The 24,045-nt window shown below is 31.5% G+C and overlaps 1 protein-coding gene across 1 annotated transcript in view; it reads left to right on the top strand.

The window, feature by feature from the left end:
• The first annotated feature begins 3,840 nt into the window (after positions 1 to 3,840).
• Positions 3,841 to 24,045, top strand: part of LOC126881232 (dynein axonemal light chain 1-like) — a 36,241-nt gene continuing 16,036 nt past the window's right edge. The window contains exons 1-2 of the mRNA XM_050645377.1: positions 3,841 to 4,093; positions 22,951 to 23,148. Coding sequence (XP_050501334.1) covers positions 3,898 to 4,093; positions 22,951 to 23,148 — 394 coding nt within the window. The 5' untranslated portion in view covers positions 3,841 to 3,897. The remainder of the gene's footprint in view (positions 4,094 to 22,950; positions 23,149 to 24,045) is intronic.

The following is a 24,045-nucleotide window of genomic DNA, read 5'->3' as shown; positions in this document are numbered from 1 at the left end:
AAATTTAGACATCAGGCCATCTCAGATTTTACCTTTTACAAAAATGGCGGGCATTCAAAATGGGCACGATAACTTTTGAACTAAAAGTCCGACTTCAACCAAAGGACATCGCACACATCTTATGGAAAATATAATGTCACTCAAATTCAATAAAATTTATACGAATAGATTCGTTTTAAATTAACGGTCAAATCTTATCATTGCGTCAACTCTTAATTATGATTAATTACGGCGCAAATTGCAATTAAAGTTTATCGAAATCACAGTTTTTGAGTCAGTAAAAGTGTCAGTTACCATCATTATTGCTCTGGGTGCTATTCAAAAGAGCTTAAACCCCCCGCTGGGCCTAAGCGAATTAGTGAAACTAATCCTCTGATTTATGGAGTACCGACAATTTGGGTGTTTTAAAATATTTTTTCTCTCTCTAACTTATGTACGTATCCATTTGATTTCAGATTTATTTATATCAATTTCTGCTCTTATTATTGAAAATATAGAGTTGGCGCAATGATAAGATTTGACCGTTGATTTAAAACGAATCTATTCGTATAAATTTTATTGAATTTGAGTGACATATTTTCCATAAGATGTGTGCGATGTCCTTTACCATATGGGTTCTTTTTTGGTTGTTTTCTATTTGGTTCTTTTATAAGATCGAGCTCTTGAACCGGAAGAATCGGTTTACCACAAGTTGTGTTTTTCCTGATTTTTTATGTAAAAATATGTTGTTTTTTTTTTCAATTCTTTCACCCTGTATATATTAATTTTTCAAAAAGGTAATACCGGCATTGAAAAGAGCGTAATAATGTTTTTAGGAAATATTTTGAACTTTTTAATTATGTTAATTACCATTAAATAAATGCATAACTTATCTTCACATGTACTTATGTGCGGCAGATTCGAGCAAATATTATAAGATAAGAATAATATTGTGTATTTAATGGTAGAAGCATATAATTTGGAACACATATACTATACATACAAAGGTTCAAATTTAGATATGAGGCCATCTCAGATTTTGCCTTTTACAAAAATGTCAATCATTCAAAATGGCGACTAGACATATGTGACTAAGTACGATAACTCTTGAACGAAAAGTCCGATTTCAATCAAATTTGGTATATAGGTCATTTTTTTGATGTGTAAGATCTAGGTCTTGAACCGGAAGAATCGGTTTACCAGAAGTTGTGTGTTTTCTGATTTTTTATGTAAAAATATGTTGTTTCTTTTTTAAATTTTTTCACCCTGTATATATTATTTTTCAAAAAGGTAATACCGGCGTTGAAAAAAGCGTAAAATAATTTTTTTAGGAATATTTTGAACTCTTTAGTTATGTTAATTACCAATTAATAAATGCATAATCTATCATCACATGTACCTATAAAGCTATGTGTGGCAGATTCGTGCAAATAATATAAGAATTATTGTGCATTTAATGTTAGAAGCATGTAATTTGGACCACACACACTACACATACAAAGATTCAAATTTATATATGAGGCCATCTCAGATTTTGTCTTTTACAAAAATGGCGGGCATTCAAAATGAATCTGCCGCATATAGGTGCATGTGATGATACGTTATGCATTTAGTAAATGGTAATTAACATAACTAAAAAGTTCAAAATATTTCCTAAAAAATATTTTTACACTCTTTTCAATGGTGGTATAACCTTTTTGAAAAATTAATATATACAGGGTAAAAGAATTGAAAAAAAGAACAACATATTTTTACATCAAATAACAGTAAAAACACAACTTCGGTTAAACCGATTCTTTCGGTTCAAGACCTCGATCTAACTCATCAAAAAAAGAATCTTGATGCCAAAGGCTGAAATCGGACTTTTCGTTCAAAAGTTATCATGCTATTAGTCACATACAGTCGGAAAAATGAAAGAATACCCATGAACGATCACATCAATCACTTATTTTGTATTTGCTGTCTTTTTCTATAAATAACAAACGTTTGTTATAGAAAAAGAGAGCAAATACAAAATAAGTGATTGATGTGATTGTTCATGGGTATTCTTTCATTTTTCCGACTGTATGTATACGCTCTGAGCTTCGCTGGTGGCGCTCCTAGCGGATTACTAATTCAACTTTCACCGGTAATTTTTAAATTTATTATTTAATTGTTATCGCTTAAAATTTACAACGCAAAAAATTAATTAAATTGTAATCGATTTTTTTAAGATTTTGCTAATCATTTTGACGTTCTATTGATAAAATATGAATTTCTTACTTCGGATGCTTTCACAATTATCGTATAGATGGCGCTAAGATTTTTAGATTAAATTATAATTATATATTAGGGAACATTAAAAAAACTTAAATTCAGTATTTAAAACGTAAGTATATTTAAGGTAAAAATATATACCGCAGCTTTGACCAACTAATATTTTTTATAATTAATGTTTTTAATTTTAATTTTAAATTAATCACTTTGACATTTATGTCAAATTTCCGGTAAACGTTTACAGACTTGCCACTACTGGCGCTCGCGAATTTGTAAATATCCCCTCTACGTACGAGCTCACAGCGTATACGCTCTGAGCTTCGATGGTGTCGCTCCTGGCGGATTACTAATTCAACTTTCACCGGTAATTTTTAAATTTATTTTTAATTGTTATCGCTTAATATTTACAACGCTAAAAAGTAATTAAATTGTAATAGATTTTTTTAAGATTTTGCTAATAATTTTGACGTTCTATTGATGAAATATTAATTTCTTACTTCGGATACTTTCACAATTATCGTGTAGATGGCGCCAAGATTAATAGATTAATTTATAATTACATATTACGGAACATTAAAAAAACGTAAATTCAGTATTTAAAACGTAAGTATATTTAAGGTAAAAATATATATCACAGCTTTGACCAACTAATATTTTTTATAATTAATGTTTTTAATTTTAATTTTAAATTAATCACTTTGACATTTTAAACGTTTACAGACTTGCCACTACTGGAGCTCGCGAATTTATAAATATCCCCTCTACGTACGAGCTCACAGCGTATTGGGACCATGCAAGTTCGGAAAAGCGACACCTGGTTTCTTCGCTCTGCACTTTCATTCGCACTTTTAATTATATTGGCCAATCATATGGTTCTGGTTGCTGGATAATTGTCAGGGCCATAGTCCAAAAAAATAATAAGAAGAAAAAATAAGATTCAGGTTATGTTATTAAAACGTAAACAATTGTATGTAGTAAATAAAATTAGTTATTAAAACGCAGTAATGCAAGCAAAATACAATTAATTACATTTACCTTTATATAATAATTGCATGTCATATCAATATTGTGGAGCAATATATAATTTTTCTTCTTCACTGACAGTAGATATGAAATATATGTCAATTTGACAATTTCAATTGACAATGAATTATTTAAGAAAGTATACAATATTTCTCCGCTATTCTCGCACGATCGTTTCTCGTATCGTCTCCAAGTACTTGCACACCGCGAATGTCTCCATTTTGAATGCCCGTCATTTTGTAAAAGGCAAAATCTGAGATGGCCTCATATCTAAATTTGAACCTTTTTATGTGCAGTATATGTGGTCCAAATTATATGCTTGTATCATTAAACGCTCAATTGTTTCACATATCGGCCGCACTAAAAGTGAACAATTTTATCGCGATCTTAAAAACGCAAGGCTGTATTTAGTAGCGCTCTTCGATTTTATTATTTTTAGATGTCAATTTAGAGGTAAAATAATAAAATTCCTTATTACGCCTTAATTCCTGTTACCCTTGTTTATTTTGTAGTCAATAGCCTAAATATTATGAAACCATTATGAAAATCATGACAATCAATATTTGTTACCATGGAACGTGAATAAATATCGACCAAATAGAACAAACAACGTTAAGTCGAATAAAAAAAAACTAAAATATGTCAAAACCAACAACCATCAAAGATGCAATTAAACGATGGGAAGAAAAAAACCCCGGTCAAAATATTAGTGAAGCCTTAGAAGTTGGATTTCAATTTCAATGGCCGCCAATAGAAAAAATGGATAATTCACTTTCTGCTCTAACGAAATGCCAGAAGCTTAGTTTATCAACAAATATGATTGAAAAAATTGCAGGTATAATATAAATGAAACCATTTAAGATTAATTTTTCCTTTTTTATTACTTTACCAAATATTTTGGATAAATCCAAAAGTTAATTTGTTAACGCTATGTGTGAAGATTTCTGATTTTTTGATTTTCATATTCTTTATAGTCTAAGATCCGAATAGGAGGTCGAAATGTACCCATCTGCTTGCCGGATGAAAAAATTTTTTTATTAAATTTCATACATAGACAAACACGACCAGTAATGGTATGGGTTGCCTATCAAAATCGTGTCATAGCTATCCTTTAGGGTGGACGAAGAGGTTGAAATCAATATTCCAAACACATTTTTTTTTGAAAGTATGGTAGAATTATTTTATTTTTAAATTAAATAGGCATATTCAGTACAATTCATAGATAGACCAGTAAGGATCTGTTTTTAGGTGGATGTGAGAGGTGGCATTCAGATTTTTGCGGATAAAGTTAGGTGATAACTTCGTTAATAATACCGTTAGTACCTGCCTTGATCTTTTTTATCTTCGTTAATAATAATTGATTTATGCTTCTTCTCAAATATGCCCGGAACATTAATAAAAAAATTCAAATATTTAAAAATTTCGAATAACATCGATTTTTTTCTACTTTTTTTGTTTATAACTTTAAAACGATTCATTTTGGAACAAAGTCGTATAGGAGTAAAACAAAGATAATTAAATTTTCTATCAGATGCAATTGGTTAAAAATGTCTTAATTTATCACCCTTGCTGCAAAATAGCAATAAATATAAAATAAGGGGGCAAAACAAGCCTGTCATTATTCAATGATTTTCCATCACTTAGGTTACACTTGGAATCTTCCTAATTCGCTAAGAAAATTTTTGTAATGTGCTAAAACCGTACACCAAATTTCATTAAAATTGACTTACTAGATTTTGAATAATAATTTTGCAATCAAACTGTTTTTAAAAAATTAAATTTTTTTAAAATCTTGCACAACAAAAACTAGAACATACAAAGATTTTTAAATTTTTTTACATATAAAGAAGCACTCCACCTGTCTAATGCACTTTACAGAATTGAAATCGGATTATTTAAGCAGCCTCAGCAATGTTTTAAAGTTATAAACAATTTTTTGGCTTATAAACAAATTAGTGCTGTGGCCAGGAGGGGGTGCTACGCGCTCCTTTATTTAGATGGACTTACCCAACATTTCTATGTATTTTTTGACCCGTAGAACACGATTTTTTTGGGTAACAGTTGATCCGGATGTCGATAAGATTGTTATAAACAAAGAACTTGAGGAATTACATAACATCGATTTTTCGCAAAATAAAACATTTTTTTGTACTTCTTGGGTAATTCTAAGCAAAAAATGTTCTTACAAGTTTTTTCGTAGGATGCATAGTTGTCGAGATAAACGCAGTGAAACTTTCAAAATATCGAAAAATTTAAATTTTTGAACGCGAATAACTTTTGATTAAAAAATAAAATAGCAATTCTGCTGACAGCATTTGAAAGTTGAAGTCAAATTATACCGGATTTAATTATTTGCATTGCTAAAAATGATTTTTTTTATTATTAAACAAAGCTATTTGTTTATAAGCCAAAAAATTGTTTATAAGTTTAAAACATTGCTGAGGCCCCTTAAATAATCCGATTTTAATTCTGTAAAGTGTATTAGATAGGTAGAGCACCTCTTTATATGTAAAAAAATTAGCCAACTTCTAAATGGTCTACTTTTTGTTCAGAAAGATTTAAAAAAACTTGAACTTTTTTAAAAACATTTAGATTGCAAATTTATTATGCAAAATCTATTAGGTCGATTTTAATGAAATTTGGTACACGGTTTATGTATGTTACAAAGAATTTCCTAAGTGAATTACTAAGGTTCTAAGTGCCACCAAAGTGGTTAAAAACATTGAATAACAACAGGCGTATTTTGCCCCCTTATTTTGTATTTATTGCTATATTGCAGAAAAGATAATACGTTAAGACATTTTCGATCAGTTGTATATCATACAAAATTTAATTATCTTTATTTTATTTCTATACGACTTTGTTCCAAAACGAATCGTTTTAAAGTTATAAGCAAAGAAAGCAGAAAACAAATCGACGTTTTTCGAAATTTTTAAATATTTTAATTTTTTTATTAATGTTCCGGGCATATTTGAGAAGGAGCATAAGTCAATTATTATTACTGAAGGTGTCACCTAACTTTATCTGCAAAAATCCGAATGCCACGGCCACCTCTCACATCCAAAAATAGACGTTTTTTCACAGATCCTTACTGGTCTAAGATTACTTAAGGAAAAATACTGAAAAATAAGCTAACGGTGGCAATTTTTTTTTAAAAACACCTCAAAATATAATGAATTTTGCAGTGGACATCAGAACTCATCATTGGTTCATGGTAAACAAAAAATTCAAAAATATTTTATTAGCTTATAAGTTTCTCGAGGTAACACTGTCAAGTTTTTTTAGTTTTATTTAATTTTGACTTTTTGATATCACTCAGAAGTCTAAACAAAGTAACAATAATAAACATATTTATTATTGTTACACAAATAATAAGCATAAAACAAAAAATATCTCGACAGCGTGACCTCAAGGAACGTTTAAAGAAAATATATACAAAATTCCAGGTGAGTTGTTCAAGTAGTTTTTGAGTTACAATGTCTACAGCCTGAAAAACAGTTTTGAGAAAAACGCGTTTAAAGTATTGTCAATTTTTATTCCCTATTTCTTTTTTGTCTGTCAAATGGTAAAGTGATGCATACCGGAATATGTTTTTAAATCGCGGAGTAATTTACAAAAAAATATATAACCAGCTGTTGACCGTTTCTCACTACGCTTAAGAGCGCTGGCACGAACTTGCTGCAAAGCGACTCGAAGGTAGGGAGGTAGGGAGATAGTGTTGAATAGCCCTACCTTCGACTCGATTTGTAGCAGGTTCGCGCCAGCACGCTTGAACGTAGTGAACAACGGTCAACAACTGTTCTCATTTTCTTTAGTAAATTACTCCGCGATTCAAAAAGATATTCCGGTGTGCATCATTTTACGATTTGAAAGACAAAAAAAAAATTGAAAATAAAAGTTGACAATACTTCAAACGCGTTTTCCTCAAAACTGCTTTTTTCAAAGGCTATAGACATTGTAACTTAAAAACTACTTGACCAACCCACCTGGAATTTTGTATATATTTCTTTACGACATTCCTTGAGGTAACGCTGTCGAGATATTTTTTATTGTATGCTTATTTTTTGTTTAACAATAATAAATATGTTAATTTTCACTCTTTTTGCAAAAAAAAATTCGTTGTTTTGATTCCTGAGTGATATCAAAAAGTCAAAGTTAGCTAAAACTAAAAAAAACTCAGACAACATTACCTCGAGAAACTCATAAGCTAATAAAATCTTTTTGAATTTTTTGTTTACCATGATCGTTGATTGAGGTATTGGATATATCAATATTTCAATCAACGCCATGATCCAATGATGCGTTCTGATGTCCACCACAAAACGCATTATATTTTGAGGTGTCTTTTAAAAATTTGCCACCGTTGGCTTAATTTTCAGAATTTTTCCTTGAGTAATCTATTAATTGTACCGTTGATTGAAATCAACGATTGTACTGAATATGCCTATTTAATTTAAAAATAAAATAATTCTACCATACTTTCAAAAAAAATTTAAAGCACTCCTGGGAGTGTCGACAGAAGTGAAAACTTCTTATAGTATATAAATTACGAGCTCAATGCTTTTTCCCCATCAAAAAAGAAGTGTTATACCTCTATTATATACGAGTTTCGTACGTTCTATGCTACTTATGTATACATACACAGCATACTATAAATAAGGAGAAAATATATTGCGCATCCTGAAGGAAGGGGGAGTCGTGACGCAACTGGAGACCGGCACGTTCGTAATTGTTTGTAACGTCCGATTAGTTTGAATCGTTCGCGGTTGTAAGATAAGTGTATTTTATATTTTATCTTTGTAAAAGTGCGATGTCTTTTATAAACAAATAACACAAAAAGTCGTTTAATATTATTTTGCTAATTGAATAATTACATGACAGAATGTATACAAATCCCATTTAATTTAACAAGAATTCAAATTCAAATTGGTCTTCAGTCTTCAGTTACGTCATCATGCGCGAACTCGGGCGCAGTGGCGGCTCGTCAGGGTCGGCAGTGCCGACCCACACATTTATGGACACATTATAGATTTTTTTAAATATATGTTAATCAGAGTTGATGATATTCGTTTCTGTGAAATAAAAAAAATATCTGTGAGATAATACATACTAAATTTTATTCATTGTTTTTAAAAGAATTCGATCGATCCGATACGTTAAGTGATCCCTGTGCGGTGTGTTTAAGAGACTTTTCAAATTAATGATCCTAGCCATGCACTCGATTGCGATTGTGTGAATTCTTAGGCCCGCTTCGGCAAGCCGTCCCCAGATTGACCATTTGCTTGTAGATAAGAAGCTATGGAATATTAGCCGATAGGTAACCAATTATACATTCCCCGTATTATTTGGATGGCAAGTACGGCAGATAAACAATTTGCCGAGCGGTGATCTGCGAACGGCAACAAGACACGTACCTATAGACCATGGCGCATCTGTAAAAATATTAGTACATTTGGACGTTGAGAGGTGACTCAAATCTTTTTGCAGAAATTGCTTGAAAATAACTCAAATAATAATATTTGAGTTATCCTCCCTCTCAAAAAGGTCCGGAACATTGTTTAAATAATCAAAATGTCAAAAAATGAACGAAAAATTCGATTTTTTTCTTCATTTTTTGATTATAACTTTAAAAGTATTCATTTTTGAGAAAAGTTGCACTGACATAAAAGTTGCGTAATTAAATTTCCTACAATATAGGATTAGTTAAAAATTTTAAAAATTGTCACCCTTGTTGCAAAATAGCAATAATTGCGAAAAAATCATAAAACACAAGTATTCGCATTTTACTTTTTTCAACCGCTTATGCTACACTTAGGACCTTCATAATTTTACCCAGAAAAACTATATCATATAGTAAAACAATACTATGAATTTCATTAAGATCGGTTCAATATATTTTGCAAGATAAATTTTGCAATCCAGCTTTCGCAAAAAAAATCATTTTTTCAAAATGTTGAAGAACTGAAAATAAAGCAGACAGCAAGTTGAATTTATTTTTACGTATAGAAGAATACTGTACCTTTCTTCTATATGTAAAAAAAATCAACTTGCTATCTGCTTTATTGTCAGTACTGCAACATTTTGAAAAAATTATTTTTTTTGCAAAAGCTAAATTTATTTTGCAAAATGTATTGAATCGATCTTAATCAAATTTACAGTATTGTTTTATTATATCATAAACGTTTTCTGGTTAAAATATGAAGGTCGTAAGTGTAGCATAAATGGTTGAAAAACGTAAAATGCGAATACTTATTTTTTATGTTTTTTTCGCAATTATTGCTGTTTTGCAACAAGGATGACACTTTTTAAAAATTTTAACCAATCCTATATTGTAGGAAATTTAATTACGCAACTTTTACGTCAGTGTAACTTTTCTCAGAAGTGAATACTTTGAAAGTAAAAAAACAAAAAACGAAGAAAAAAATCGAAGTTTTTCTTCATTTTTTGACATTTTGATTATTTAAACAATGTTCCGGACCTTTTTGAGTGGAAGGATAACTCAATTATTATTTCCAAAGAATTTTCAAAATATCTATTAGACAAGTTCATTAAAAATTATCCATCATTCTTTAATCAAATAAAATAAGAAAATGAATTAACAGTTTTATATGCTGATCTAAATATTTTCGGAAGGTGGGATAAGTTACAAAATATGTTTAATTTTATATACTGCAATTCATTAGGTATAACAAACTGTTCCCGAAATTAATAAATTATTGTGCTCAAATGTGGGCAAATTCTGCCTCAAATGAACGGTATTTCTCTTGCCTCAAAAGAGTCAAAACGTATTGTCGAAACACCATGAAACAAAAGAGAATGTCAAACTTGTCTCAAATGTCAATAGAAAAAAACTTTTAAAACCTCTCCAAAACAATAATAAATTTTACAATGGCGTTATAACTCATTTTGCTACTTCGAAACAACATAGACTAGAGTTAATTTATAAACAGGTTTAGGTTCTAAATTTATAGGAAAAAACAAAAAAAAAATAAAAAAAATAAAAAAAAACAAAAACCAAAAATATTCTATGAAATTGAAGCCTTTTAATTAGATGGCATACCTATCTGAGGAGACAAAACCTTGCCGACCCTGTCCCTAAAGCCTCGAGCCGCCACTGCTCGGGCGTATTTGGGCTACGGGAAGATACTATATGGCTATTTTTAGTATCATGTACTGGTTCCAAAAAAAACTGATACGACTCTTAAAGCGTATTTTGTAGAAAATTGAGCAGTGTACTTTCTTCTTCTTCTTTTTGTTTTTGGTCTCGCTGAAAGGCAATTACCAGCACGATTTATAGGCGATCTTGATGTAGTCTGGCTCTAAGCCATATCAAAATATCTGACTATGTTCTTGTAAAAAGCTTTTGATGAGGTGTGATATAATGAATATGAGTTTATTTATATTTAATTTATTATATTTTGAAGGATAAACTTATTATTTACATACTGTCACTGTCACTGCCAAATCTTAAAATTTGTCAGATAACTTCAACCTCAATAAATGGTTGTTTGTTTGTTTATTTTATTATTTGTCTGTCATAATAAATATAATATAATGTCATACCAATCATACACTGCTCAAAATGATCAAATCTTACTAAGAGTCGTATTAGTTTTTTTAGGAACCAGCTGTACATACACATAATATTGTATATACGTACGAAATTTAGTTCGGCAAAGTGATAACGGTCGCAAACTCAATACTTTTTCCCAGTCTAAAAAGTGCACAAAGTTCCTCAAGAAATTTTCATTTCAAAAATTTATTTCGCCGAAGCGATGACTGTCGCTAATTCAACACATTTTTCCCATCTAAATAAAAAGTGTATAACGTCCCTAAAAAAGTTTCGCTTCAAAAATTCATTTCGTAGAAGCAATGATGATCGCGATGACGGTTGCTAATTCAATACTTTTTCTCCATCTAAAAAGGGCACAACGTCCCTAAAGAAGTTTTCACTTCAAAAATTTATTTCGTTAAAGCAATGACGGTCGTTAATTTAATACATTTTCCTCATCGAAAAAGTGCAAAACGTCTCTAAAGAAGTTTTCACTTCAAAAATTTATTTCGCCGAAGCGATGACGATCGCTAATTCAATTCTTCTTCCTCATCCAAAAAGTGCACAAAGTTCCTCAAGAAATTTTCATTTCAAAAATTTATTTCGCCGAAGCGATGACGGTCGCTAATTCCACAATTTTTCCCCATCTAAAAAGTGCCCAACGTTCCTCAAGAAATTTTCATTTTAAAAATTTATTTCGCCGAAGCGGTGACGATCGCTAATTCAACACTTTTTCCCCATCTAAAAAGTGTATTAGGTCCCTAAAAAAGTTTCTCCATCTAAAAAGGGCACAACGTCCCTAAAGAAGTTTTCACTTCAAAAATTTATTTCGTTGAAGCAATGACGGTCGCTAATTTAATACTATTTCCCCATTGAGAAAGTGCACAACGTCCCTAAAGAAGCTTTCACTTCAAAAATTTAGTTCGTCAAAGAAATGACGGTCGCGATGACGGTCTCTAATTCAATACTTTTTCCCCATCTAAAAAAGGCAAAACGTCCCTAAAGAAGTTTTCACTTCAAAATTTATTTCGTTGAAGCAATGACGGTCGCTAATTTAATACTATTTCCCCATCGAAAAAGTGCACAACGTCCCTAAAGAAGCTTTCACTTCAAAAATGTATTTCGTCGAAGCAATGACGGTCGCGATGACCGTCTCTAATTCAATACTTTTTCCCCATCTAAAAAGGGCAAAACGTCCCTAAAGAAAGTTTTCACTTCAAAAATTATTTCGTCGAAGCAATAACGGTCGCGATGACGGTCGCTGATTCAATATTTTTTCCAATCCAATACTTTTCCCCATCTAAAAAGGACAAAACGTCCCTAAAGAAGTTTTCACACAAAACATTATTTCGTCGAAGCAATGAGGGTCGCGATGACGGTCGCTAATTCAACACTTGTTCCCCATCTAAAAAGTGCACAACGTCCCTAAAAAGTTTTCACTTCAAAAATTTATTTCGTCGAAGCAATGACGGTCGGGATGGCAGTCGCTAATTCAACATTTTTCCCCATTTAAAAAGGGCACAGCGTTTTTACAGAAAAAGTGCACAAGGTTCCTAAAGAAGTTTTCACTTCAAAAATTTATTTCGTCGAAGCAATGACGGTCGTTAATTCAATACTTTTTCCCCATCTAAAAGTGCACAACGTCCCTAAAGAAGTTTTCACTTCAATATTACTACTATTACTATACGTTCATTATAATAATATACACGTAGTATATATACCTACACAATTTATTTCGCCGAAGAGATGACGAGCGCGAAATAAATCCTTTTTCCCCATCCAAAAATAGGTTTTACATTTATTTTAAATTTGAATACTTCTATACAATTTATGTCTACATACACATAATATAGATACGTACAAGATTTATTTCGCCAAAGAGATGACGGTCGCGAAATAAATCCTTTTTCCCCATCCTAAAATAGGTTTTACATTTATTTTTAAATACTTCTATACAATTTATATATCCATACACATAATATACCTATATATGTACAAAATTTATTTCGCCGAAGCGATGACGGTCGCGATGATGGTCGTGAAATCAATCATTTTCCCCATCCAAAAATAGGTTTTACATTTATTTTAAATTTAAATACTTCTATATAATTTATGTATACATACACATAATATAGATACGTACAAAATTTATTTCGCCGAAGAGATGACGGTCGCAATGACGGTCGCGATGACGGTCGCCATGACGGTCACGATGACGGTCGCGATGACGGTCGCCCTGACGGTAGCGATCACGGTCACGAATTCAATGCTTTTTCCCCTATCCAAAAGTCGCACAACGTCCCTAAAGAAGTTTTCACTTCAAAAATGTGCTTGAAATATTGATTTCAACCCCTACGGCCCCCCGTTAAGGATAGCTATGGTTATGACACGATTTTGATAGGCAACCCATGCTGATCGTGTTTGTCTATGTATGAAATTTAATTAAAAAAAATGTTTCATCCGACAAGCAGATGGGTACATTTCGACCTCCTATTCGGATCCCGTAGGTACTATTATATCTTCCTTATTTGTTATTCGTACGAAGTGGCGGTATTATTTCTTAATTGTTTGTAGTATTTTTCTTATTCTTTTTCTTCCTTTTTAAAACCAATTCAGCTTGTTCATTGCCGGATTTATACCTCTTATGGAAGGTTGTCACTCCATCTTTGCTGCGCGGTCGGCCTACACTACCGATTGGTGATCATTTGGTGATTTATCTCTTGGTATTTTGACGACACGGGTCTCCCCTCCCCCTCTGGTTATGTGGTTATTCCATTCTTTTTTTATTTATGGTAGAAAAGCCCAAGCGAGGATTTCTGCAGTTATTCGAGCGCGTTAGAAAATCACATGGGTATACCCTGTAAATGTAGGTACTCCTACCATATATTAGCTTTTAATACAGGGGAGTTCGTTAAGGGGTCTGAAAAAAATATATCCTTAGAAAAACTGGAGATCGTCAGATTAAGATAAGGTAAGTTAAGTACATGCAGAGATGCAAAACAGTGTACTTATATTTCAAAAATTTGACGATTTGAGCGGGGCGCAAGGAAATGAGTGAGTTACAAAGATTCATAAAAAAAGCGAATATTTCGCAAAATTAACGTGAAATTAAAGAACTAATAAATACTAATAAATAAGAAATGTTCAATATTTTCTAAAACTCTATCGAATGATTCCAAACACGACTCCCACGGAGAGGGGTGGGGTGTAAATTTAAAATTTTAAATAGGAATCCCGCGATATTTCGCGATCTAAACATCAGATCGAAAAACTGAATAATACATGTATTCAATATTTTTCAAAAATCTATCGAATGACACCAAACACGACCCCCCCTTCTACAGAGGGGTGGGGGTTTACTTTAAAATCTTAAATTTGGACGTAAAAATAAGATTGTAAAAATAAGTAACTTTTATTCGAGACATTTTTTCGAATGTTCGAATGGCTATGGAATGGATAGATGGCGCTATAATCGGAAAAAACGATTGATGGAAATAAAGTCCCCACTAAAATGGAAAACTTAACTTTTTGGTTTTAGAACCTAATCTTCAATACCCAAACCGAATAGGTACCCATAACGCTTTCTTCTTCTTCTTTTAGTGCCTATTAGTTTCGAATATTGACGATCATTCTGGCTATAATTATTTTATTAACTGATGCTTTATAAATATAAATAGATTAGTTGTTGTTCTGGAGAACCATTTTCTTGGGTTCTTTAACCATATTCTTCTCCCAATTCCTCGCTTTCCGAATACTTTACCTTGAAGGATTATCTTCAGTAATCTGTATTTAGTGCCGTTTCTCATTATGTCTCCGACATATTCTAACTTTTTCCTTATAATGGTATATATCACCTCTCTTTCTTTCCCCATTCTTCGTAATAGGGTCTCGTTGGTTATCTTGTCCGTCCTTGATATCCTTAGGATTCGCCTGTATAGCCACATCATATAGCCACATAATATTGAGAAGATATAACATCGTAGGAGCGTTACTTTTATCTCCAGATTAAGGTTGTGGCTTTTAAAGAGTTTGGCCATGTTATTGAATGCACTCCTAGCCTTCTCTATTCTACATTTTAATTCTTGTGAGTGATCCCATTGTTTGTTTACTATTGTTCCAAGATAGGTAAACTGTTTTACTCGGTCCACTGGTGTATTATTGATAAGTACTTGGGCTCCAATTTTATTTTTGCTGATGATCATAAATTTAATTTTTGATATATTTACTTGAAGTCCATATCTTTCACTTACTTCATTTACTTTGTTTATTACCCAGGCAACCAAGTGACGTCATATAACGTTGAGAAAACGTCAGTTTTTGGTTGAATATAACACGTGTTTGAACATTACGTCATATAGACGTCTTTTGAAGGTGATTTTAAATACGTAAGATTAATGACATTAAAATTACGTTTAAAAAACGTTTTAATTTCAGACAGCCTAAGTCTGACGTCACAAAATTGGGAGGAGCTTGCTTGTTTGTATTGACTCCAAACAATTTCGTTTAGGTATAGATAACGCTAAATGTTCATAAGAAATTTCTCATTTATTTTTTACGTGGTTTGTGTCTTGTGTGATAAAATAAGACTTTTCATTTAGATATTTAGTTGAACAAACGTGTAAATTAATGAGATTTTTATGTGTTTTTGCTCAGTGAGTTAGTTTAATGCAGTAATTCTTCTTGACAACTATTTGAGGTTATGTTTATTTGTTTTTAATTAAGCGTTAAACGAAGATATTAAGACAGCGGTAAATTAAGATATTAGTATGCTGGATAATTTGTTAATAAAAGTATTTATTAGTTTGATATAATACATGTTTGTTTCAGTTTTGACACAGTAAGTAGGTATATATAACTAGTGAAAATTCTATAATGTGAGGGCTGGTACAATCATGCAGAATCAATGATGCTTCTAACCTAGCGCACAAGCGATCTTAAACAAGTGGTAGTATTACCTACTTATATCTTCGACACATGGGACGTAGGCCTATAGGTTTCATGTTATGTACTTATTTTTTATAATATTTTGAAACATCTGAAAGATGCCACTTTTTGAAAGTATTAAAGACGTGATTTTACCGACGTGAAAAAAACGTAGGTACGATTACGTTTTAAAATCCTCACAATTATGACGTCAAATCGATGAGACCAATACACGTGATTTTCAACGTCAGTACTACGTCATTGAAACACGTCAATTGGTCATTTTTATGACGTGTTATCTACGTTATAAAAACGTCGTTTGGTTGCCTGGGTAGTTGCTGTAAACTGTTCAAACTGTCTGCAAAAATAACGGTGTCGTCTGCATAGCGGATGCTGTTTAGGCGTTCTCCATTTGGAAGTATTCCATGTTCGCAATTTTCCAAGGCTTAATAATATAGGTGAAAGTATACCACCTTGTCTAACGCCTCGTAGAATCTGGATCGCTTCCGTTGGTTTTGGGCTTTTGTTAGAACATCCATCATTTTTCGGTGTTGAACTGTATCAAATGCTTTTTGGTAGTCCACAAAGCCGGTGTAAATATCGCAAATCATATCTTTGCATCTTTGAAATAATATACCTGTAGACTAAACAATGCATCTGTTGTACCTACGCCTTTCATTAATCCAAACTGTGTGTCTTGTATTCTCTCTTCGCATAGCTTGTATATTCTACGTAGAATATGCGTAGAATATCGTACGATGCATGATTTTAAGAAAAAGAATGTATGGCTCTTTAGACTTATTAGCCTATATTCTCCGCAATTTTCTGCTCCCAGTTTCTTTGGTAAGGTAATAAATTCTGAAACTAGCCAATCTCTTGGGATATTGCCTGCGTCATAGATAAATATATTATTGAAGATTTTACATAATATTCTTACAGATTCATCATGAAGAAGTTTAAGAAATTCAGAGTGTACTCCGTCTGGTCCTAGAGCTCTCATTAACAAGTTTGTCATAACGCTTTAGTAACTGCAAATTTAGCATCCTTGCCTCCCCTACTATTAGTATACATTCGTTTATACACTGTACGTTACATTTTTTTCTATTTTCTTCATTCCTCTTTCAATCTCCCAGAGTATTTCCTGTAATTGTTCTCAGTAATCTCTGCCGTTTCTAGTAGTAGTACATTCTTTCACGGTTTTTGCTCTAAATTTTAAAGAACCGCTTGGATTGACATGAAATTTGGCATACGTATAACTTACATGCCAAAGAAAAAAGTGATATTGTGCCGATGTGTGCTTTTACCCTGGGGGTGACTTTCACCCCCTTTTATGGGTGAAAAAATATATGTCCAAAATAAGTCCGGAAATGGTTAAACTGACTAATTTTAAGTAACTTTTGTTCTATAGAGCTTTTTCGCCATGTCAACACTTTTCGAGTTATTTGCGAGTGAATATGTTCATTTTTCAACAAAATAACCACATTTTTAGACGGTTTTTCGCAAATAACTCAAAAAGTAAGTATTTTGTCGAAAAAAACGTTCTTAGCAAAAATATAGCCTATAAAAATGTAAAAAAAAATTGTGTACGCGTTAGGTCTCTGGATCTCGTAGAACCAGAGTTATAGCCAATGAAAAATAGATTCATATTCACCAAATTTCAAATAGAATATTTCGACGTGAAATATCCAAAAAATTAAGCACTTTTTGGGGAAAACCCCTTATAACTTTTTTAAAGTGTTTAAAAAAAGCTTTACTACTGTTTTTACAAAAAGTTTCTAGCATTAAATGTAAGCAAGTTACGCTCAAAATAAAGTTGGTCCCTTTTGTTTTGGCAAAAAAAAATCGGGAACCACCCCCTAATTAGCAACTTTAAGGAAATTAATCGTTACCGCTCCACAAATTATTTTACTTATGTTGTGTTTATATGATCTGTAAGTTTCATTGATTCAAAGTGCTTATTTTTGAAAAAATTTGGTTTCAAAGTAAAATTTTTAAAAATTTTATTTTTGAAAAATATGCTTTTTTTCAAAATAACTTAAAACTTCTTAGAAATACCAAAAATCTCGAAAAACAAAAAAAGTTAGCATTGCTTTTCTGAATATCATGTATTTTTTTGTTTTTCTGTTAGAGAAAAATTGATTAAGATTTGGTGTTTCTAAATTTGCATACATTCGTGATCAGAGACTCGTTCAACCCCTTTTAACTACAGCCTTTTCAATAATAAGGACTTTGAACCGATGAAACTTACAGATCATAATAAACAATACATACACGAGTCAAGAAACTTGTGAAGTCGTAACGATTAAGTTCATTTAAGATACTAATTAGGGGCTGGTTTCCTCGATTTTTTACCAAAACAAAAAGGGACTAACTTTATTTTGAGCGTAACTTGTTTACTTTTGATGCTAGAAATTTTTTTTATAAAACAAAAATTAAGCTTTCTTTAAACACTTTAAATAAGTTGTAATGAGTTTTTCCCTAAATGTGCTTCATTTTTGGTTATTTCACGTTAAAGTATTCCATTTGGAATTTGACGAATATGAACCTATTTTTCATTAGATATAACTCTGCTTCTACTAGGTATAGAGACGTGATATATACACCATTTTTTAAAATTTTTTACAGGCTATATTTTTGCTAAGAATATTTTTTCGACAAAATACTTACTATTTGAGTTATTTGCGAAAAACCTTCGAAAAGCGTGGTTATTTTGTTGAAAAAATGAACATATTCACTGCCAAATAACTCGAAAAGTATTGACTTAGTGAAAAAACTCTATAGAACAAAAGTTACTTAAAATTAGCCAGTTTATCCATTTCCTGACTTACTTTGGACGAATATTTTTTCACCCCCAAGAGGGGTGAAAACCACCCCCAGGGCAAAAGCACATATCGGCAAAATATCACTTTTTTTCTTTGACATGTTAGCTATGTGTGTGCCAAATTTCATGTCAATCTAAGCGGTTCTTTAAAATTTAGAGGTTTTGCGATATTTTACCGTTAAAGAACGGACTATAGTATTTGTGTTGTTGGTTGTATCATGTCTAGTTTCTGATGCATATGTTATTATTGGTCTTACACTGGCTTTATAAATTCTTGACTTCATCACAGTATTCCTCACACAATTCCTTGTTTTCATTAGATACCTACTTGTTCAATACTGATGCCATCAATTTCTATTTTACATCTGATTGGTTCTTTACTGATTACCTACTATTGTTTTACTTTCCTGAGATGAAATTGTAATATTGAATTCTATTGCTCTTATGTTAAAACTGTGGACTAATCTTTGCAGACTATCTTCATCTTGTGTTATTATCAGTATTGCGTCGCGTGCGTCAGAGAGTATTTTTACTTCTTTATTTCCCATTTTGTATCCTCTTCCTTTGTTAACGCTTTTGATGATTTCATCCATGATTAAATTGAAGAACATAGGGCCCAATGAGTTCTCCTGTCTTATTCCGCTGCCTATGTCTATTAGGACCGTGCAAGTTCGGCAAAGCGACCCCTATTTCTACGCTCTGTACTTTTATTCGCATTTTTAATTATATTGGCCAATTATATTAGTCCTGGTTACTGGATAATTGTCAAGACCATAGTCCAAAAAAATAATAAGAAGAAAAAATAAGATGCAGGTTATGTTATGCAAACGTAAACAATTGGATGTAGTAAATAAAATTAGTTATTAAAATGCAGTACTGCAAGCAAAATACAATTAATTAAATTTACCTTTATATAATAATTGCATATCATATCGATATTGTGGAGCAATATATAATTTTTCTGCTTCAATGACAGAAGGTATGAAATATACGTCAATTTGACAATTTCAATTGACAATATGAATTATTTAAGATAGTTGCAATATTTCTCCGCGACTCGCGCACGGTCGTTTCTCGTTTCCCTTTGAAGTACTTGCACACCGCGAATAGGTTCTGTAAGTTGCCCATCTATTCTGACTTTCATTTTGTTGTTTTGGTAGATGTTCTCAATAGTTTTTAGGGGAATTTGGGGTTGAAGTAATGAACTCCAAATTGAATTTTTTTAATATTCGAGTATTTTGAGTACCTATTTTTTGGAATATTTTTAAAAAGGTAGTTGAATGACCTTTGGAAAGATGTATCACTCAACCCCCCTTTCTATTAAGGATTTTGTGGGTTGTGTCCGCTCCAGCAAGAGTGTTGATGTAATTTAGTTGAAAACTAGTCTACAAAAGTCCCTTACAAATCAATTTGACGTGTTTTTGCATATTTTTAGATTTTCTAGAGGGACCAAATTATAGAGGGCAGTACGTATCCATAGTTGATAGGTACGCTCTATTTGCTAGATATACAGGGTGAGGCAGATAAAGGGCCTATTAGAAATATCTCGAGAACTAAAGGCAACAGAATCATGAAAATTGAAATGAAGGGGTTTTGAAGAGTGATCTATTTAATGAAAATATTTTCATCTATTTGCTACTTCCGGTTATACCGGAAGTTGCTTATAACTTTGTTTTTTAAATAGGACACCCTATATATTTTTACATTTTTGGATTCTCCTCGATGTCTTCTTTCTTAAAATATGAGGTTTTGTAATATTATACAGGGTAGTTTAAAAGATAATTACGTTTTTTTATTAATTTCGTAGCAACTTTCACACCCTGTAGAATTGTAGTAGTTTGGCATTAAAAACTCTATTTATATTTAAATAATTTTTAATATAGTCAACTATTGTTAAAAGATATTAGTATAACTAAACGTTGAATTTTATTATACAAGGTTGGTCAAAACTCGGAATGAGTATTTTCTCAGTTTTCTTAAATAGAACACCCTGTATTTTAGTATTGTAATGAAATGATACTTTATGGTACTTTTTTATTTCTTAAGCATTCCCTATACCTAACTGCTTTAATTTGTGAGTTATTAGTTATTGGTGATTCGAGTCAAACATTAATTGCAACAAAAAATACGTAAAATTTTATTAGGTTGGCCGTGAAAATATTCAATTACAAATAATTTTTCGGAAATAAATACATATTAGGTGCGTTCGCGGGTACAGTTGACAAATTGTCGCCGACAATTTCTAACCTCACTTAATATAAATAATACCGTTAATAGATAAATATACAAGGTTTATTTACATTTAATTAATATTAATAATTAATTATTAAATTATACTAGGTAAATATACCTTGTATATTTATCTATTAACGATATTATTTATATCATTTTAAAGTACGCATGCGTTTTGCTGCTAATTTGTCGCCGACTAGTCTTCGACAGGCACCTGCGAACGCACTTATTAATCTAGGATCTAGACTGATCCTTAAAATTACCAATAATGGCTGAGCTATCAAAATACCTACGTACAGTTGAGTCCGCGAGTCTTTACCCGTGCGTCATCATTTAAAGCATACGAAATAAGTCGGAAATCTATTTCACGCAACAACAAGTGACAGAAAGTGGCTACTGTTCCGATTACGGGTTTTATTATAAAATTTGACGTTATCAAATATATAGAATGTCAAATGTAAGTTTTGCTTCAAAAGTTTTGTGCAGAATTACAGCTACATTTGAAGTAGCTTAATAATTTTTTTATTATTATTGGGCAATAAATAAATAAAAAATTTATAAAAAAAATCAATAACTTTTTTTTGATATTTTATTCACTTTGACGGAAACCTAAACACAATCATTTCTTTACTGTGTGAATGACGTTAGCTTTGTATGTTTTAAATAATAGTAATTGCCAAAATATAATTAATTACCTTAAAATTTCAAAGCCCAATATAAAATTAGTTGTGAAAACAACTGTTTGTGTAATATAAAGAAACTTCAAAATGCAAAAATTCGACAAAAATCGCAAAAAAATCAACTGACTGACAGCCACAAAAGTAAACAAAGCAGAAACGTCAAACAAATTGTGCTTAAAATATGAAAACATACCGAATCGTCTTTTTTTGTACCTATCTCTTTTCAATGCACTGAGTCTAGATGGTTCATAAAAATAACATGTGTTGTTACTTAATAACAAACGGCAGCTGGTTGGTCATGAGTTTCATGTGTGGAAGAGAATGATACTAATAGATAAAAAGTATGTGTTTTATACCGTGGTGTTTTATCTCGCCAGGTATTAATGACGCACGGGTAAAGACTCGCGGACTCAACTGTAGTTAAGATTACTGGTGCGATTAACATTTAAGCACAAATTAAAGCAGTTAGGTATAGGGAATGCTTAAGAAATAAAAAAGTACTATAAAATATCATTTCATTACAATACTAACATACAGGGTGTTCCATTTAAGAAAACTGAGAAAATACTCATTATGAGTTTTGACCAACCCTGTATACTAAAATTAAACATTTAGCTATACTAATATTTTTTAACAATAGTAAACTATATTAAAAATTATTTGAACATAAATAGAGTTTCTGATGTCAGACTACAACTCTACAGGGTGTGAAATTTGCTACGAAGTTAATAAAAAAAAACGTAATTAACTGCCCTGTATAACATTACAAAATCTCATATTTAAAGAAAGAAGACATTGAAGAGAATCCAAAAATGTAAAAACATACAGTGTGTCCCATTTACAAAAACGAAGTTATAAGCAACTTCCGGTATAACCGGAAGTAGGAAATGGATGAAAATATTTTCATTAATTAGATCACTCTTGAAAACCCCTTCGTTCCAATTTTCATGATTCTGTTGCCTTTAGTTCTCGAGATATTTCTAATAGGCCGTTTATCTACCTCACCCTATATACGTCTGTTAATTTCTGCAGTTACTGTGTAACTTTGGTTAATATTTGAGCCTAGATATATGAACTCTCTTACTCCTTCGAAAGTACTATATGTTCCAACTGTTAGATCTTCGGGTTTTGCTACATGATTATTGTTTGTCACCTTCACTTACTTAGTTTTATTAATATTTACGTCCAGGACCATAACAATTATTGGACCAGGTCCAATCGTTCCAGAAAATCCAGACCTCGAAATGCACTAGTCTATCAGTAGTGACCTCTGTCGATAGGTAAGAAAACCGAGCCTACAACGACAGTGAAACCAAACTTTAACTTTAGACCTAATTCATTCTTCAACTATTGTAATAAGTAGTTGTTCTTTTTTGTAAAAATAATTTTTTTAAAAACTTAAAATCCGAAAAGAAATATTTAATTTTTTTAATAGTTCCTCTTGTTGTCGTTTCAGATTCTCTAATATGTAGCTTCAATTTCAGGTATTAGTGCTCTAAAAAATTTGAAAATCCTTGGTTTATCAAGAAATTATATCAAAACCTTTTCTGGTCTAGAAGGAGTGGCTGATACGTTGGAAGAGCTGTGGATGTCTTACAATTTCATTGAAAAGGTTAAAGGAATTGCAGTTTTAAAAAAGCTAAAAGTCTTATATTTAGGAAATAATGTGATTAAAGATTGGGGTAAGATATGTTTAATATACTTATGTGTGATATGTGATGTTTGTGAAGAACATTGCTAAGTCACATAGATTGTATTGTTTACTTAAATCCAGAAGACCTTTCGTTACTTTGTCTCAGTCAAAAATAAGATGTGTAATAGGGTAGGGTGGGGTAGATTGGTACGTGGGACACCATGGGACAATTCGAATTTACCGTCTTATACGCCAGGCTGTGGGTGAAAAAACGTGATATAATTCAGGAATTTTTGAAACCTATCAGGTGTTGTAAAGGACGATGCCAGGAATAACTTATACTAAAATGTAACCAAAAATATTGTGCGCTTTTTTTTTAATTGCGATTTTCATTTGTTAAATTTGCAATTTTTATTGATTTTTAATTTTGTAGCTTAGGATATTGATTTTAGAGAAAAACTTTTTAATAGAAAGTTGTAGTAAATTAAAAAACCTACAATTTGAGCTATGGTAAGTTTAATTTCGTTAATTGGTTATTGCAAAACAGCCTGCGAAAGGTCCAAAATGGCCGTTTTTTACAATTGCATTATTTATTGTACAAATAATTTTTTTATTTTTTAAAGCTTTAAAATGAAGATCTTTCAATTCCAAACATAAAAAAAATGTAAAGCCAGATTAGCGAATTTGTTGCTTAGATATTATAAATTGTTTATCCCAAGAGGTCAAATGTCGAAGGCTATAACTTTTTGAAAAAAAAATCGTAGAAAGTTGATGAAACATCCAATCTCCTTCTAAAGAGTTATATTTTCATATTCTGATGTAAATAAATGCGTAGAACATTTTTAAACCTCTAATTTTTGGATTTGAAAATAAGGGGGCAAATTTCGTTATAAACATTTAGAGCTGAAGCGGCCCTGTACATCCTATGAGTTTTTAACTTACATAT

Source organism: Diabrotica virgifera, chromosome 3 (genome assembly GCF_917563875.1).
Source record: "Diabrotica virgifera virgifera chromosome 3, PGI_DIABVI_V3a".
NCBI lineage: Eukaryota > Metazoa > Arthropoda > Insecta > Coleoptera > Chrysomelidae > Diabrotica > Diabrotica virgifera.
The sequence above is the reverse complement of the archived record's forward strand: the minus strand, read 5'-3'. Positions and strand labels throughout refer to the sequence as shown.